The sequence below is a fragment of the Culex quinquefasciatus genome, chromosome 3 (genome assembly GCF_015732765.1).
Source record: "Culex quinquefasciatus strain JHB chromosome 3, VPISU_Cqui_1.0_pri_paternal, whole genome shotgun sequence".
Taxonomy (NCBI): domain Eukaryota; kingdom Metazoa; phylum Arthropoda; class Insecta; order Diptera; family Culicidae; genus Culex; species Culex quinquefasciatus.
The window spans coordinates 26,718,065-26,735,259 of NC_051863.1; the positions used below are offsets into that span (position 1 = coordinate 26,718,065).

At 46.0% G+C, this 17,195-nt stretch overlaps 1 protein-coding gene across 7 annotated transcripts; it reads left to right on the plus strand.

The window, feature by feature from the left end:
• The first annotated feature begins 1,961 nt into the window (after positions 1-1,961).
• Positions 1,962-16,473, plus strand: LOC6045114 (neurofibromin). Of its 7 annotated transcripts, none has more exons than XM_038266260.1 (11): positions 1,962-2,134; positions 2,544-2,687; positions 2,742-2,928; positions 2,986-9,909; positions 9,964-10,196; positions 11,028-11,648; positions 12,925-13,029; positions 13,609-13,811; positions 14,156-14,342; positions 14,498-14,663; positions 15,452-16,473. In XM_038266260.1, the coding sequence occupies exons 1-11, from the start codon at positions 2,075-2,077 to the stop codon at positions 15,577-15,579; spliced, it is 8,958 nt and encodes a 2,985-aa protein (XP_038122188.1). In that variant the 5' UTR covers positions 1,962-2,074; the 3' UTR covers positions 15,580-16,473. The 7 variants fall into 7 exon arrangements, with proteins under 7 accessions (XP_038122188.1, XP_038122189.1, XP_038122190.1 ...); XM_038266261.1 differs by having other exon boundaries at positions 15,464-16,473; XM_038266262.1 differs by having other exon boundaries at positions 2,757-2,928.
• Positions 16,474-17,195: the final 722 nt, after the last annotated feature.

A 17,195-nucleotide genomic window follows, 5' to 3' on the forward strand; every position in this document is an offset into this window, starting at 1 on the left:
GGTTCAACTTGGTGCAGGTGGGATATGAATCCACATCTGATCAACGGTACTGATCCAAATGCTTTCTGTATTATTCTTTTTTCGTTTGAAATTTCATTCATTATATTACTCTCTTCTATGTTTGTCACGAATTTTTTTATTTGGCGCGTATTTCGCGCGGATTGGGTTTTGGGGTCGGCGCGGATTTTTTTTCGACTTTTCCGTAACAACCCTGGTATTGGCCACAACCTGCAGGGTTGGCTGGTGACCTAATAGTCTGTATCTGGAGTTTTTTTGAAAAGGTCCAAATTTTCAGTTTTTGCTTTTTGGGTATTTTTCAATACCCCTGACCTAAGGCGGTTTCATAAACACCCAAAAAGCAAAAACTGTGAATTTGGTTTATTGGACCTTTAAAAAAAACTCAAAATTATTTAGAATATTTTTTTTTGTCATGAGGACACCTCTAGTGAAATGTAGAATAAGATTTTGAAAATATTTATTGTTTTCATCTATAACAACGGCATCAGCCGAGGGGTCATTCTCCGATCTTCGAAACGCGACTAGTCGGCTTAGCGCTTCTGAATATACACAGAGATATTTACGAGTCTCGTGAAGAAGTGCTTGAGGAGTTTAGTTCTTCAAACAGAAGAACATTGTTGGAAGATGGAGGATTCGCATTTGTTACTGGGGAACTCTAATAAAGCGTAAAAATAACAAAAATCAAAATCAGTTCTTTTTAAATTAACTAAGCTAAACCCCGTTTATGAGTGGCACTTTCTCGCGAAATATTGCCGAAGCAAATATAGGCTACTCTGACTGAGACTGGTAACCGTGGGAGAGGAGGCACAGCTGCGGTTTGTGTGAGAGGTTTTTGTTTCGGTTCCGGTGAGGGGATTTACGCGCGGTTTTTCTCGGCATCAGAGGTTGAATCGCTCCGTGCACGAACTTCCTCAATGGGCGTTCACATTAATTAAAACGCCATCTGATTGGGGGTTGATGTTTGATTGATCAAAGGCTGTTTTTGCTACACTTTAGAAGGGCGATGAGTACGTGTTTATTACCACATTTAACGGTTAATCGTAATGTATGGTTTTTATATGGAGCAAATCGAGTCTACAAATTCAACTGAATCGGCTTATCAGAGGTTTGGGATGTAATCATTTCTGTTTTGCAAATTCCGTTTGTTTTTATTTTGTTTTGTTGACTTGAATCTCAAGAATAATATTGAATAAACGAAGCCATCCACATAAAATGCAGGATTTACAATACATAAGAAAAATATTTACAAATTCGTTAAATGTTAACCCAGTTAAAAGGCATCTTTTTCAGAAATGGTTGGTTAATTGCTTTTCAAAATGCTATTTCCATAATTTAGTATACATGATAAACTCCTTGGCTTCTCAAGATACAGAGACATCGATTTCTACTTCAGCTTTCCAAAAATACTCGACCCCTTCTCTAATTCCAAAAACAACTTCTATTTCTATTGCTGTTTTTAATTGTCCTAATCTGACTATATGAGCTTTCAAAGTTTCTCGACACCGACTCCCAGTTGCCCGAATTTGTCGACTTAAACTCCGACACCGACTCCAGGTCCTCGAAAAGTGCCAACTCCGTCTCCACCGTTTCTACGGCCAAGCCTTTGAGAACCACCTAAACAACAGGAAGATTAAATCTTAAAGCGTCGAACTAGGTTTGGATCCATCCAAACTGACCTGTTGCACGATTTGCTTCTAGCATTGCAAATTCCAGCATTTCGTCGCAATGGTGCTATCTTGCCGCACCTCTTAACAATCCACGCAAGCGACTGGCAAGATAGCACCATCACGACGTTCTTCCCAGCGGCGAACCGAGGCGAAATGCCGGACAGAAACCAAAACAAAAAACAGCTGACCGACAGTACGCAGCCACTCGCACACTCCGACAGCGGCTGCGGTGAGCCAACCTCTCGGCCATCGTTGCCTTCGCTCGCGCACGCCCATCTGTCAAACGGTGAAAATTTTCGCTCTCGCAGCTTCAGCCCCGTTCTGTGCTCCGTTTTCGGACGGCAAAAATCATGTGAAAAGTGCCCGAAACGGACCGAAACTAGCACGAAATGGCCACCCAGAAGCCCGGCGAGTGGGCCAACTCGCTTTTGGCCCGGTTCGAGGAACAGGTAGGTCATTTCCGGCCCTCGGACGTTCCAGCTTGCGATGCGTAGCGCTAGCCCGGGACGTGGGATTCTGCCATCCGGACGGCAGAGGGGGCCCCCAGCCAACTCGATCGATCGATACTGGCTGGCCTTGTCGGAGTGCGTGGGCGAACACGTGGGCTGGTGTGCGTGCGCGATGTTTGGTTGTGTCGGTGGGTGCACGTGTGATGTGGGGTTTGTTTTTGTTTACGTTTCATTTTTGCCGGCTCATTCATTCATTGCGCAGTTGTTTGTCAACATAGTAGTAGCCGTGGGGAGTTGAATGGATTTGTGAATGACCGTGCTAGTATGAATGAGTTTATCAATGGACTTCGGTTTGCGTGAAGAATTTTTATAGTTTTTAATTAATGTTTCTTCTTTCTTCTACCTCCAGCTGCCATACCGCACCGGTCCTCATGGAACGCAAGCTCGTCTCAGTATCGACCAGACGATGACCTGTTTAATTCAGATCTCCCGGTACCGGTTCTCGCTGGTCATTTCCGGCCTAACCAAGATGCTCCAGCGGGTCAACGAGATTGTAAGTGGTCACAGGAAATTGCTGCAGCCTACGGCCTCCAACAGTTGAGTCTAGTTTATTATTTTGCAGTTTCAGCCGCCGGCCTGCCGCGGTCACGAGCCCGAACGCTGCTGCTACGATTCGCTGATAGTAATTCTGGAGACGCTCGAGCGATGCCTGTCCGGACAGTCCAAGGATACGGCACGGTTCGAGGAAGCCATGAACGTGAAGCTGCTACTGAGAGAAATATGTCAGTTTATAGGTGAGTTTCGGATTGCATCACTCGATTGAAGCAGATTCTAAAAACAATTAATTTCAGATATTCAAAACGAAAACAATCAGAACGCAGCCTCACTGAAAGCGTTAGCTTCCAAAGTCCTGTACGCTCTATCTCAGAATCATTTCGGAGCTGTTTTCAATCGCATTTCGGCACGACTGCAGGAACTCAGCACCTGCTCGGAGGAAAACCCAGATTACAGCGACATCGAGCTCATACAACATATCGATTTGGACGTGAATCGCCTGACTAAGCTGTTGGCAGAAACCATACAAAAGTTCAAATCGTTGAAAAAGTCAGCCCACTTTATACTGCTGAATTCCCTGGAAAAGGCCCTCTGGAATTGGATAGAGTTCCACCCAAAAGAGTTTGAAGACTTGCAGCGCAGCCCGAATGACGAGCTATCAAAGTGCTGCGAGACATTTTTCGATATTTTGGATTCGTACGCAGAAAACAAAAAGGCCAGAACACTGTTGTGGCCACTGCAAATAATGTTGCTGGTGCTAAGTCCCAAGGTGCTGGAAGAAATCGTAAACGCAGACTCTGGAGCTCCTTGCTCGCCGAGGCACGTGAAGAAAAAACATTTCATGGAAGGCATCAAAAAGGGCCTAGGAGCACACGCATCTTCGAAACAGTCCACCGAATCAGCAGCTATCGCGTGTGTCAAGCTATGCAAGGCATCAACGTACATCAACATCAACGACTCCAACAACGTAACGTTTCAACTGGTGCAGAGCGTCATCAATGATCTGAAGGCACTGCTGTTCAACCCAGCCAAACCATTCTCCCGATCGCAGATTTACAACACCCAGGATACCGACCTTATGATCGACTGTTGGGTGTCCTGCTTTCGGATCAAACCGCACAACAACGAAGCACTTAAGGTCTGTCTCAGTCTTAACTCACCGCCAGCATATCATTACGTCATTGTCAGCTCGCTGCTGAAGATCGTGACCCATGCTCGGTTGCCTTGGTGGCCTAAGATTGATCTGGTGTACGCCAGATCGGCAGAACTACGCGCCCTCTTCACGGACACTCTGAACAAAGCCACCCAAGGCTACATAGCGCACACTCCACTCAGGATGATCACATCGCTTACGCTCAAGTCAAAAGACGCTCAGAGTAGACTGACACGACCCGACGAAGGTCCGGCCCACAAAGCGCTACTTCTGCTGATGGTAAGACTGATTCATGCCGATCCAATGCTATTGCTGAACAGTCTCGGCAAAGCCGGCCACGAAGTGCAGAGTTCAACGCTGGAGTTGATCAACGGGTTAGTCTCACTGGTTCATCAACCCACCATGCCCGACGTTGCACAAGAAGCTATGGAAGCATTACTAGCCCTTCATTCGCCTGACAAAATTGAGGTTTGGAATCCTGAAGCACCAATCAACACGTTCTGGGACGTCAGCTCACAAGTTTTGTTCTCAATATCCCAGAAACTAATTCAGCATCAAATTGCCAACTACACCGACGTACTGAAATGGTTGCGAGAAATATTGATCTGCCGGAATACCTTCCTCCAGAGACACAAGGATTACGCCACCGTAGGATGTCACATCGCGATCTGCCGGCAGGCACACATCAAGCTAGAAGTTGTATTCTTCATGTATTTATGGTCTGTGGATTTGGACGCGGTTATGGTTTCGCTGTCTTGCTTCGGATTGCTATGCGAAGAGGCTGAAATTCGCTCGGGTTCGGACGAGCTCAGTGTGGGACTCATTTTGCCAAACTATCATCTCTACCAGGAACTGTCACACGTGTCCAGCACGCTGACAACGCAAAACACCGAATCGCGATACAACTTTTACGAGCACACACAAGGACGAGCGGCTCTGCAAAAAAACATCATGTCGCTGTTGAGGAAAATCGAGCATTGTGTGAACGGCGTGCAGCCCGCATGGGAAGAAACGTTCCGAAACTGGGAGGTCACCTCAAAACTGTTGCAGAACTATCCCAAGGGAAAGCTGGAAGATGGACAAGCGGAGGTCCTTCATAGAAGCATGGGTAAGCGAAGAGCTAGTCACCAAAGTACGGAGCACGATCTCGAAGAGCAGATCACCGAATGGGCAAACATGACATGGTTCCTGTTGGCGCTTGGTGGCGTTTGCTTGCAGAAACCTCGTAACCAACGAACGACCCACACCCAGGCGCTACCCATCGGTGCTAGTGGCCCTTCGTTGATGCAGTCTACCACGTCACTGTCCAGTTCCAGCTCTGGTCGTGGCTCGATGCATCCGATTATGGGCTCGCTGGTGTCATCAATGGGAGGCGGTAGTCAAGATGTTCAGTATTGTCCCGTTACGCAGTTCATCGGCCAGTTGCTGCGTCTGCTGGTTTGCAACAACGAAAAGTTTGGGCCCCAAATTCAAAAGCACGTGAAAGAGCTTGTCGGACAGGAAATGTCAGCCCAACTTTATCCAATACTGTTTGATCAGATTCGAGCAATCGTGGAAAAGTTCTTCGACCAGCAAGGCCAGGTCGTGGTTACCGACATCAACACGCAGTTTATCGAGCATACCATTTACATCATGAAATCGGTGTTGGATGGACGGCAAAGCAAGGATCAGAACGATCAACCGTCCAACTCGGAACATCTGGGCGTAACTAGCATCGAGAATCTTATGTTGGCCATTGTACGTTACGTTCGCCACCTTGATATGACAGTGCATGCAATCCACATCAAAACAAAGCTGTGCCAATTGGTGGAGGTGATGATGAAACGTCGAGACGATCTCGCTTTTCGACAGGAGATGAAGTTCCGCAACAAGCTGGTTGAATACCTTACCGATTGGGTCATGGGAACGTCCCATCAGATCGCGCCGCCGAGTTCCGGAGACGTTACAATCATCACTCGTGATTTGGACCAGGCCTGTATGGAAGCGGTTGCTGCCCTTCTTCGTGGGCTACCGCTCCAACCGGAAGAATCGGATCGTGGCGATCTGATGGATGCAAAGAGTGCATTGTTCCTAAAGTATTTCACTCTCTTTATGAATCTCCTGAATGACTGCGTAGATGGATCTGAAGCAGACAAGGATGCCAACAATCCGCCGCTGTTACCTCCAAGACCTCGTGTAGCAGCCGGGAAGTTGACAGCACTACGGAACGCTACAATTCAGGCAATGTCCAATCTACTTAGCGCAAACATTGATTCCGGCCTAATGCACTCGATTGATTTGGGCTATAATCCCGATTTACAAACCAGAGCAGCTTTTATGGAAGTGCTTACACAAATCCTGCAACAAGGAACCGAGTTTGACACACTAGCAGAATCCGTGATGGCCGATCGATTTGAACAGCTGGTTCAGCTTGTGACAATGATAAGTGACAAGGGTGAATTACCTATCGCGATGGCTTTGGCATCGGTGGTCACAACTTCTCAAATGGATGAGCTTGCGCGCGTTTTGGTAACCCTGTTTGATGCCAAACACTTGCTGTCCCCTCTGCTGTGGAACATGTTTTACCGTGAGGTGGAGGTTTCCGATTGCATGCAGACGCTGTTCCGTGGAAACTCTTTGGGAAGCAAAATAATGGCCTTCTGCTTCAAGATCTACGGTGCAAGCTATCTACAGGGACTGCTGGAACCGCTGATTCGTCCACTGCTTGACGATCCAGTCACAAGCTTCGAGGTAGATCCTGCTCGCTTGGAGGCCACAGAGGACATCGAAGTGAACAGAAAGAATCTGATTGCCCTTACGCAGAAAGTGTTTGACGCCATTGTCAACTCCGCGGACCGGTTTCCGCCACAACTTCGCTCAATGTGTCACTGCTTGTACCAGGTGCTGAGCAAACGATTCCCGAATTTACTACAGAACAACATTGGAGCGGTAGGAACGGTTATCTTTCTACGATTCATCAATCCAGCGATCGTGTCCCCACAAGAGTTGGGCATCGTTGGAAAGCAAGTCCCCACTCAAATCAAGCGTGGTCTCATGCTAATGTCCAAAATTCTGCAAAACATTGCGAACCACGTGGAATTCTCCAAAGAGCAGCACATGCTCTGTTTCAACGACTTCCTGCGATCGCACTTCGAGGGCGGTCGGAGATTCTTCATTCAAATCGCTTCCGATTGTGAAACTGTTGATCAAACGTCGCACAGTATGAGCTTCATATCGGATGCGAACGTGCTGGCACTGCATCGCTTGTTGTGGTCTCACCAGGAACGCATCGGAGACTATCTGTCGAGCAGTCGAGATCACAAAGCCGTCGGAAGACGTCCGTTTGATAAGATGGCAACGCTGTTGGCGTATCTTGGGCCGCCGGAGCACAAACCTGTGGATTCGCACCTGTTGTTTTCAAGCTATGCGCGCTGGAGTTCGATCGATATGTCGTCGACAAACTTTGAGGAGATAATGGTCAAGCATCAGATGCACGAGAAGGAGGAGTTCAAGACGCTCAAGTCGATGAACATTTTCTATCAGGCTGGCACGAGCAAAGCGGGTAATCCGGTGTTTTACTACATTGCTCGACGGTACAAGATCGGAGAGACGAATGGAGACTTGCTGATTTACCACGTGATACTGTCGCTGAAACCGTTCTGCCACTCGCCGTTTGAAGTTGTGATCGACTTTACGCACACCTGTTCGGATAACCGCTTCCGGACGGAGTTCCTTCAAAAGTGGTTCTACGTTCTTCCGGAGGTTGCGTATGAGAATCTGCACGCAGTTTACATTTACAATTGCAATTCATGGGTTCGAGAGTATACCAAGTTTCACGATCGCATACTGGTACCGCTGAAAGGTTGTCGTAAGCTGATCTTCCTAGATTCGCCAGCTAAACTTAACGATGTCATCGATCCCGAACAGCAAAAACTTCCCGGTGCGACACTTTCGCTGGACGAAGATTTGAAGGTGTTCAACAACGCACTCAAACTGAGTCACAAAGACACCAAGGTTGCTATTAAGGTTGGACCAACGGCACTGCAGATTACATCCGCTGAGAAGACAAAAGTGCTAGCACATTCGGTGCTGCTGAACGATGTGTACTATGCGTCTGAAATTGAAGAAGTTTGTCTGGTAGACGATAACCAGTTTACGTTGTCCATTGCCAACGAGAGTTCCCAGCTGAGTTTCATACACAACGACTGCGACAACATCGTCCAAGCAATAATCCACATCCGCAACCGGTGGGAGCTGAGTCAACCGGACTCGGTGACGGTTCATCAGAAGATACGTCCGAAGGATGTTCCTGGTACGCTACTGAACATGGCGCTGCTGAATTTGGGTTCGTCCGATCCCAACCTGAGAACGGCTGCCTACAATCAGCTGTGCGCGTTGACGGCGACGTTCGATCTCAAAATCGAGGGCCAACTGCTGGAAACGCAGGGATTGTGCATTCCGTCGAACAACACCATCTTCATCAAGTCGGTTAGCGAGACGCTTGCCACGAACGAGCCACATTTGACGCTCGAGTTCCTGGAAGAGTGTATTCAAGGCTTTCAACGGAGTACGATTGAGCTGAAGCATTTGTGTTTGGAGTACATGACACCGTGGTTGGCTAATTTGGTGCGGTTTTGTAAACCATCCGACGAAGGTAAACGCCAGAAGCAGGTTGCGCTGATTTTGGAGAAGCTGATCAATCTCACCATTGACCAGAAGGAGATGTACCCCTCGATACAGGCGAAGATCTGGGGGTCGATTGGTCAAATCCCCGAGCTGATTGATATGGTTCTGGATAATTTTATTCATAAATCGGTGAGCTCCGGGTTGGGATCGCCACAGGTGGAGATCATGGCTGATACAGCGGTGGCGTTGGCTTCCGCAAATGTACAACTAGTGGCGAAGAAGGTGATTGGGCGACTGTGTCGAGTTATGGACAAAACGTGTCATTCACCAACGCAGTATCTCGAGCAGCACATGATGTGGGACGACATCGCGATTCTGGCCCGCTACTTGCTCATGTTGTCGTTCAACAACTGCTTGGACGTCGCCCGTCATCTGCCGTACCTGTTTCATTCGGTAACGTTCCTGGTGTGCAGCGGATCTCTGTCGATGCGCGCCTCAACCCACGGTCTAGTCATCAACATCATACACTCACTGTGTACGTGTACAAAGCCCTCCTTTTCGGAGGAAACCCAGCGCGTCCTTCGCCTGTCGTTGGACGAGTTCTCGTTGCCAAAGTTCTATCTGCTGTTCGGTATCAGCAAGGTCAAATCCGCAGCCGTGACTGCGTTCCGTTCGTCGTGTCGTCATCCGAACGATCGCTGGCTGGGAAATGAACGAGTCTCGCAGGCTCCTCCCGCCGATCGTGAACGGCTAGCGCTACCCTCGCTGGAGGTCATCACCGATGCGCTGCTGGAAATCATGGAGGCCTGCATGCGAGACATCCCCGAGTGCGACTGGTTGCAGACGTGGACATCGCTGGCGAAGAGCTTCGCCTTCTGCTACAATCCTGCGCTGCAACCGAGGGCGTTGATCGTTTTCGGGTGCATCTCCAAGAGTATTACCGACCAGGACGTCAAACAATTGCTGCGGATCTTGGTGAAGGCCCTGGAGTCCTTCAACGATATAATTCTGCTGGAGGCTCTAGTCATGTGTCTAACACGCCTGCAACCGCTGCTCCGTCCAGAGTCCCCGATCCACAAGGCCCTGTTCTGGATAGCGATCAGCGTGCTCCAGCTGGACGAATCAACGCTGTACGCGGCCGGGCTGGCGCTGCTCGAGCAGAACCTCCACACGCTCAACTCGCAGCAACTGTTCGACAAGCAGAACATCGCCGACGTCATGATGGCAACGCGGGAACCCCTCGAGTGGCACTTCAAACAGCTCGACCACGCCGTCGGCCTCTCGTTCAAGTCCAACTTCCACTTTGCGCTGGTGGGCCACCTGCTGAAGGGGTTCCGCCACCCGACGCCGACGACCGTGTCGCGCACGTCGCGCATCCTCACCATGCTGCTGGGCATCATCGCCAAGCCCCAGCGCCGGGACAAGTTCGAGGTGACGCCGGAGAGTGTGGCGTACCTGACGGGTGAGTGGGCACCGGTATGATCGATCGTTTCAATTCTGACGCGTTTTTTCGCAGCACTCGTCTGTCTCTCGGAGGAGGTACGATCGCGGTGTCACGTGAAGCACACGCTACCGCGGGTGGACGTGGCCGGCGGAGATCCGACGGCAGCGGGTGCAGCCACAGGTGGAGCGCAGCCCGGAAGCGCTGGCGGAAACGGTGGGAACGTTAGGCGTCAAAAATCGTGGGACATGTTGGACCAGTCGGCGATTCAGTACGCGCGGCAGTCGCACAAGGTGCAGCAGCATCAGGTAAACGTAATGTTTGGAAGGTTGGCACTTGATATTGCGTGAAGGGGAATTCAGGAGGGGTTTGTTTCCGAGGGTCTGGGGGCCGGGAATGGTACGGGTACGGGCGATCGATCACTCTAAGTTTCTTTTTCAAACAACATTGGTAGTGCCTTGATTCAGTTCTGAAGGAAAACGTTGTCAAAACTGTTTCGTACTTCTTTTTGTGTAGATTTATTATCGTTGGAAATTGGACGTTCGGTATTTAGTTTATGATTCTTTCCCGATAACCTCCTCAGTCCCAGTAGAGTATGTTACTTGGTTTTATATTGGCGACTGTTTATTCTCCTAGTGTATCACTCACATAATGATCGCTCATCAGCTCAGTTATTCGTCACCGCTCGCTGTCTCATACGATGTGTTACGTTAACAGGCTTTGGTTTATTGTTTTTTTGGTTCGATCTTGTTTTCTCGTGTTTGTTGTTTCACTCACTGGGAGTCGTATTTGGTTTATCGATATTTGGTTGATGTTTGTACTCACACTCTGGTCTCATTCCATGCATTTCCATCTTATAATCCCCTTGTACAAAAGAAGTATTCCCGATTCTATCCAATTTCTGGAATCTCGTATCGTATCGTAGGGGTTGCCTTTCGACGAGTTGAACCTTGTGTGTTTATCGAACGCAATTGGACTGGTTGTAGCTATGGTTTCTTCACCTTGTTTGTAAAACCACCCGGTCGACTCGTGCTCTAACTTTGTATAACAGTTTCAGTTTCCTATATAACTTCAACCTTCCGATTACAATGTATTTAAACACCCATTTTGTATGCATCCCACCGTTTCCCTTTATCTAGGACCCAGCTATCAAAGGAAAATCCTGGCGAAGTCTTGACTTAACCCATAATCCGAATCTGGGAATGATCAGTCATTCCTCGTTTGTGTCACATGCTTGTACTAATACCAACACGACTACAGTCACACCTTCTGCGTATAGTAACAATACCAACACCAACATCCCGAATAATAGTAACAGCAACAACAGTAACAACACGAATGTAAACAGTATCAATACGGGTGGTCCGGTCGCTGGTGGTGGTGCCTACCATCGGAGTGACTTCCGCAACCGGCGTTCTTCGTCAGAACCGGTTAACAATCAGATGGTTCTGAACAATCCCAACATTGCCAAGTTGCTGGCCCTCAAACAGGCCCACATTTACTCCGGTACCAGTGCTTCTTCTGCTCCTCCTTCTGCTATTTGTACCTCTACAACAACATCAACAATTACAACAAACTTACTCACCACATACTGTACAACAACCACCACCACCACGAATACCAGTACGCTGACGATCAGTACTGCCCACAGTAGTGCTACTAACAGCACTAGCCCGGCCCAATCTATCGAAGATGTTGAGAACGACGATGACGCGAATAACTTTATCGTCGACTGCTTGCAAGACATTTCATCGATCAAAGTAAGAACAATAGCGCAAGCAACCAATCCCACCCTCATTTCTCTCTGCTCTAACGCATCTTGCTAGAATCTCAGTCCAGTGTCTTCTCTTGCTCTCTCAGTTTATCTGTCCTTTTTAAACTCCCTCTTTCTTTTAACTCGTTCACTCTTCATTCGATCCCACATCTATCGCTGTCAAATTCTTGTCAAGTTTTAACCTCAAAATTTTCTTACACTCTCATTTCCCATTTCTTTATCTGTCCGAATTTCGAGTTTTTCGCGAAACTCCTTCTCTAACAACTCCTGCTCCTATCTTCACCTACTCTATCTCGTGTTGTTGATTTGCGTGTGCGTGTGTGAGTGCCTCTAGTCTTCTCCCAGAAAGTCGCCAACTCTGCGTTACCTCTTCGCCAAAAGGTTTGTGCGTTTAATTTAGAACTGCATCCGGGTTATTCCAGGTTTCTCCTTCCTAACTAAACTCTCTCACGCACTACTACACAGTTTGTCGTCTCTCTCCACAAGTCCCCCTTTTTATCTCTATCGATTTGTTACCGTCAATTGACGATACTGCACTCCATTGATTAATATCGCTGTGGGTTTATTCCTCGATTTTTTGCACGTCCGTTTAATGAACTTCCTGTTTCGAAGGAGGTTCTTGCAAAATGTGGGTTTCCAGTTACAGCAACGGCCAGCTCCCAACCTGTACCCGTTGTCAACCTTATCTCTGTCTTACTTTCTCTCTTTTTACCCCTTTTCTCTCCTGTTATTGCGCCTGACCATGACACATGATGCTTGTGTTTGGATAATCCAAAACCCGCCCATCAACAATAAAAAAACCGCCAATCATCAACTATTCCAACATGTCCGTTTTTGCAACCGAACCTGTCACTCCGAAACCATCTCGAAATTTTCCACCTCCACGCCACATTCAACAATATGGTTTTCATTGCTTCTTGTTATTGTTTCCTGTTTTTGTCACTTTCGTTTGGTTCCGTTTCGATTCCTGCATGTGTTGTTTCCGATTATTGTTCTTTCAAACACGTTACAACTTTTGTCTTCAATATGACGATCGTCCACTTTTATCTCTTATTCGTTGAACGAAACATCCGGAAACTTTTCGTCTTTCTCTCTATTGTTCTCTGTATCGTTGACAAATCATTATGTGTTTTTCTCGTGTGTTATTCGTTTGTGTTTCCGTTCATTGTTTTCAACTCTCAACACGTACAAACTCGAACACACGCTACCATTATTTGGCCGATATACCAATCAACAAACGTCAACACACTCACACAAATCAGTGTTCAAAAACGGGCCGCCTACTGTTCAAGACGCAGCGCTCGTTCTCCGTGCCGACGCCGAAGCAAGGCCAGGGCAAGTCCGCTGGAATAAGTGATCGGCAGAAGGTATCATCCATTGTTTTTCTTCCAATAGTTTCTTTCTCTCTCTCTTTTACACACACTCTCTGAAGCTATTGAATCACGTCCTTTTCTTTTTGTGTACGTGTGTATTTTTTGCAAATATTTTTCTCAACACATTCTACTACGATCTCTGCTACGAGTAACCTTCTGTTCCAACTAATATTTTTGCTAAGTCACTGATGTTTGTGTGTGTGTATACACCGCTTGAACCCTTTTGTTTACACAAGTTTGACAGTATCTGTGAGGCACCTGCTTTTTGTAGTTCTAATTGGTGCGTGAGTGTGCGTTTGTACAACTGTGTATGTAAACAATTCGACCAATTTTGGCCAAAAACCAAAACGTAAAAGATTCTGCAAGTCTCAACAGCTTCCCAAATCTCAAAGTAGACGTGTATAGGCACAGTCGACGCGCGTAGACAGTGCTTCCACTCTGCCGGCGGAAGTTCCTGTCGAACCTGTCGACCGTAGTTCGCTAAACTCTGCAAATCACTTTTCAAGCAAACTTTGGGCAAACAATTCCGGATGATTCTCACGCTCGTCACTCTCTTCTCGCTTCCTAAAACAGGAACGCGGCTCCCGCTCGTCCGTGTCCAACGAGTCGAACGTGCTGCTCGATCCGGAGGTGCTGCCGGATTCGTCCACGCAAGCACTGGTGCTGACGGTGCTGGCAACGCTGGTCAAGTACACCACCGACGAGACGGAAACGCGCGTGCTGTACCAGTACCTGGCCGAGGGTTCCGTTGTGTTCCCGAAGGTGTTTCCGGTGATGTAAGTATGACCTGTCACTTCCACGTTAGGTACTGCCATTGCATTGACCTGTCATTCCATCTGCTCAAATTGTTTTCAACTTCTGATTGATTGCCAAGCGACAGCACAAGCACTACCCAAAACAAACACTTAGGAACTGACGTAGAACGAGGGGCAAGCTCCGTCGCAGCAACACTGATCTGTCATTTTTTTTTTGCAAGAAGATACACAGAAATTACCCAATTTTGACAGATAAACGCATCTTCTAGTCATACACTGTTAACAAAGCTTACTGAATACTGCAATGTACACTTTGACAATCTAAAAACAACGTAAAATATTTGTCCTCTTCCTTACCGCCACAGCCACTCGCTGCTCGACCAGAAGGTAAACAACGTGCTGTCGGTGTCCAACGATCAGATCGTGCTCGCTTCGGTGCAAAGCATCATCCAGAACATGCTGGCCAGCGAGGACGCCTCGCAGCAGCCGCTTCACTTCCTGCAGAGCTGCGGTTTCGGCGGACTGTGGCGATTCGCTGGACCGTTCACCAAGGTAAGCTAGACGCAGCTGACAGTTGCTTACCTTTAGCTGGTGTTTCCTTGGAAGCTCAAGGTAAATGCGGCAAGGTAGGCAAACTGTCATTTTGTGTTGAAAACGGGCCTAAAGGGATTGTTTTTACATTTCCTAACCGATTTTTCCCCTCTCAGTACAACATGATGGTCGAATCCTCCGAACTTTTTGTCAACTGTCTGGAGGCGATGGTCGAGACGTGTCTGCCGGTGGAGGAAACCGCTCCGATGCCGCCGTCACCGCGGCCCTACAACCTGAGCTCGAGCCTGAGCAGCCTGACGCTGGGATCGCCGACGGACAAAGGTTCTTCTTCCAACTAAACCGGCATCATGTTGTGTTGTTGTAATCTCTCTCTCCCTCTCTGTACTGTTGTTACGTATATAAATCGCCGTCGGTATCCGTGTTGCCTGCAGTTACGCCTCTCTGTTACAACTTGAAGAAGTTCTTTTTGCTGAGTTGTGTTACATGTTCTCTCATTGGTTATGATTTAAGCCTTTTTGTGATGTCAGGATAAAACAAGTATTTTGACTATTTAAGAACGACACAGAAATTTTCTAGACATCGATTTTTGTATAGTTGATTTCATTCTTAACAAGTTGTGTGTTTCTTTTAAAGAAGTATTTAAATGTGAATAGGTTCTTCAGTAACTCCAAACTTAATTTAACATTGTGTATTTCATGTATTTATAAGCCTGAGTACTTATTGTCCCGTTGATATAGTCAGCCAGAGAGTCAAGACCACGGTTGAGACGATTTTATCTTTCAAAAAGTATTGCTTTAATTTAAGAAAGTTTATCTGCATCTCTTTCTATTGCCTTTTTATAATTGTTGTTGAGTTATACAATTGGCTATATTCAGTGTATTTTTGTTTTTAAAAGCATGACAAATTATCTTGTTGTTTTAACGAATATCTTAGTTGATGTTATCAAAATTGCTTCTAATTTTCTTTATTCTCTCTCTCTCTTTCTCCTCCAATTCTCAACCTTCATCTCCAATCTCGTGTCCTAATTAACTTAAAATCTGTTCAACTGTATGACTTCTACTTTGAACTTTTAATAAACTATGTTTGCTAAACAAACAACTAACACGTAGCCTTCTCGTCAGAATCCCTAGATCACGACGGCTTTAGCGGTAGCGTAAGTTCACTGCGCAGAGCTTCCTGCAGCAAAGCACGTAGTACAAAGCATCGATTCGTTGATAGCCCAACACACAATATTTAAATGAAAGCAAAACTATGATAAACAAAACAACAACAAAAATGGTAACAACAATACACAACAAAACAACAATGAGCACAACATGAATGTATACACACATTTGATAACAATTAACCAACACACGCATTACTGAGTACGATAAGGCTAAACACAGCACCAAAGAATAGAAGTCACACAAATGTAGTTGTTGTAAAAATATTTTAAACTCTCTCGTATGGTGTTATCCGTATCAGTATCAGGAGAAATTTGTGCTATCGCCATTTTAAATTTATAAATCATTAAAAAGTGTTGTAGTCTTTATCAACAGGTTACGCCATTTGTAAATTTATATTTCATTAAGTTTATGTAATTGAAAAAAAGGATTTCAAAAATAAAAATAATTCAATTTTTAAAGCTTTACTACACATTAAAAATTGTTTATAGAGATTTTTTTGCTTAGAAAAAAAAAATTGGTGCCAAGTTAGCATTTTGTGTTCCTTAAACACACTGGAAATCTCAATTTACAGAACCAAACACTACTCTAGAGTGTAATTGTATTACACTTGGATGGCAGCTATATCACTTGTTGACGATCGAAGACTTTACTACTATTATACAAGTATAAAAATCAAAAAGTTGTTTTCACCTATACAATTGTTTTGTCTGAATCAACTATTGTGTACAGTGTTTATGTAAAACTACACGCTAGAGAGAGATAGTGAAAAAAAAACACTAAAGTCATTGTAGTGCAATAAGAAATGTTCAGCTTGAGCTTTCTATTAGGGGGAACCGGTAAGGAGGGGCAAACTCAAATTTATAGTCAACTTTTCCCTGCTGGGCCGCCCCCTTTTGAAAGTGCAAGAAAAACGATGGAAAGGCCTCGTCTTGGTAGAAAATAAATATTTTTTATGTCAAACAGGGGAGCATTTTACATTCCAATCCGAAAGAAATCCCGTAACTTTCTAATTTCAGTTTTTTTGCGATAGTTGGTACACACAAACCCCGATGGTTTGACACCAACTGTTGTCAAACGAACGGTGTCACGTTTTAGTTTGACACCCCTTTTACACAGAGTTCACACACACTACCAAACGTTTGTTTTGATAGTGTGCGTGAGCGCTGTGTAAAAGTGACAGTTCGTCACTTTTTCGTTTGACTTTGCAAACTAAAAAAGTGTCCAACGAAAAAGTGACCAACCACCGGGGGTTGAGTGTACACCCAAAGAAAATTAAGCTTAAGCAATGCTACACATTTGTCACCAAGGCTTAACAACAGCAAATTGTAGTCTTTTTGTCAAAAAAGACACAGCACGCTGTGGCAATCACAAAAAAATTGCACGCTCTACCTGAGCAATTGGGTCCATAAATCAAGCTTAAATTTGGGATATCATTGCTCACAACGATAAAGCTTATTTTTTCTGAGTACAATGACCCTTTGAACAATCACAAAGGATTTAAAATGGATTTCTAATTCAATTTTGAAAAATTAACTTCACGGCCCTTCTTGACAGAAGAGGTCCTACTTGACAGCTCGTTCCAAGGGGACCATAGTTAATCCATCGAAAAAATGTTGTCTTGTCAATGGTTTTTAATCGCATTTTTTTCGTCTTGAAATGGTTTTTAATCGTATTTTTAACCGTT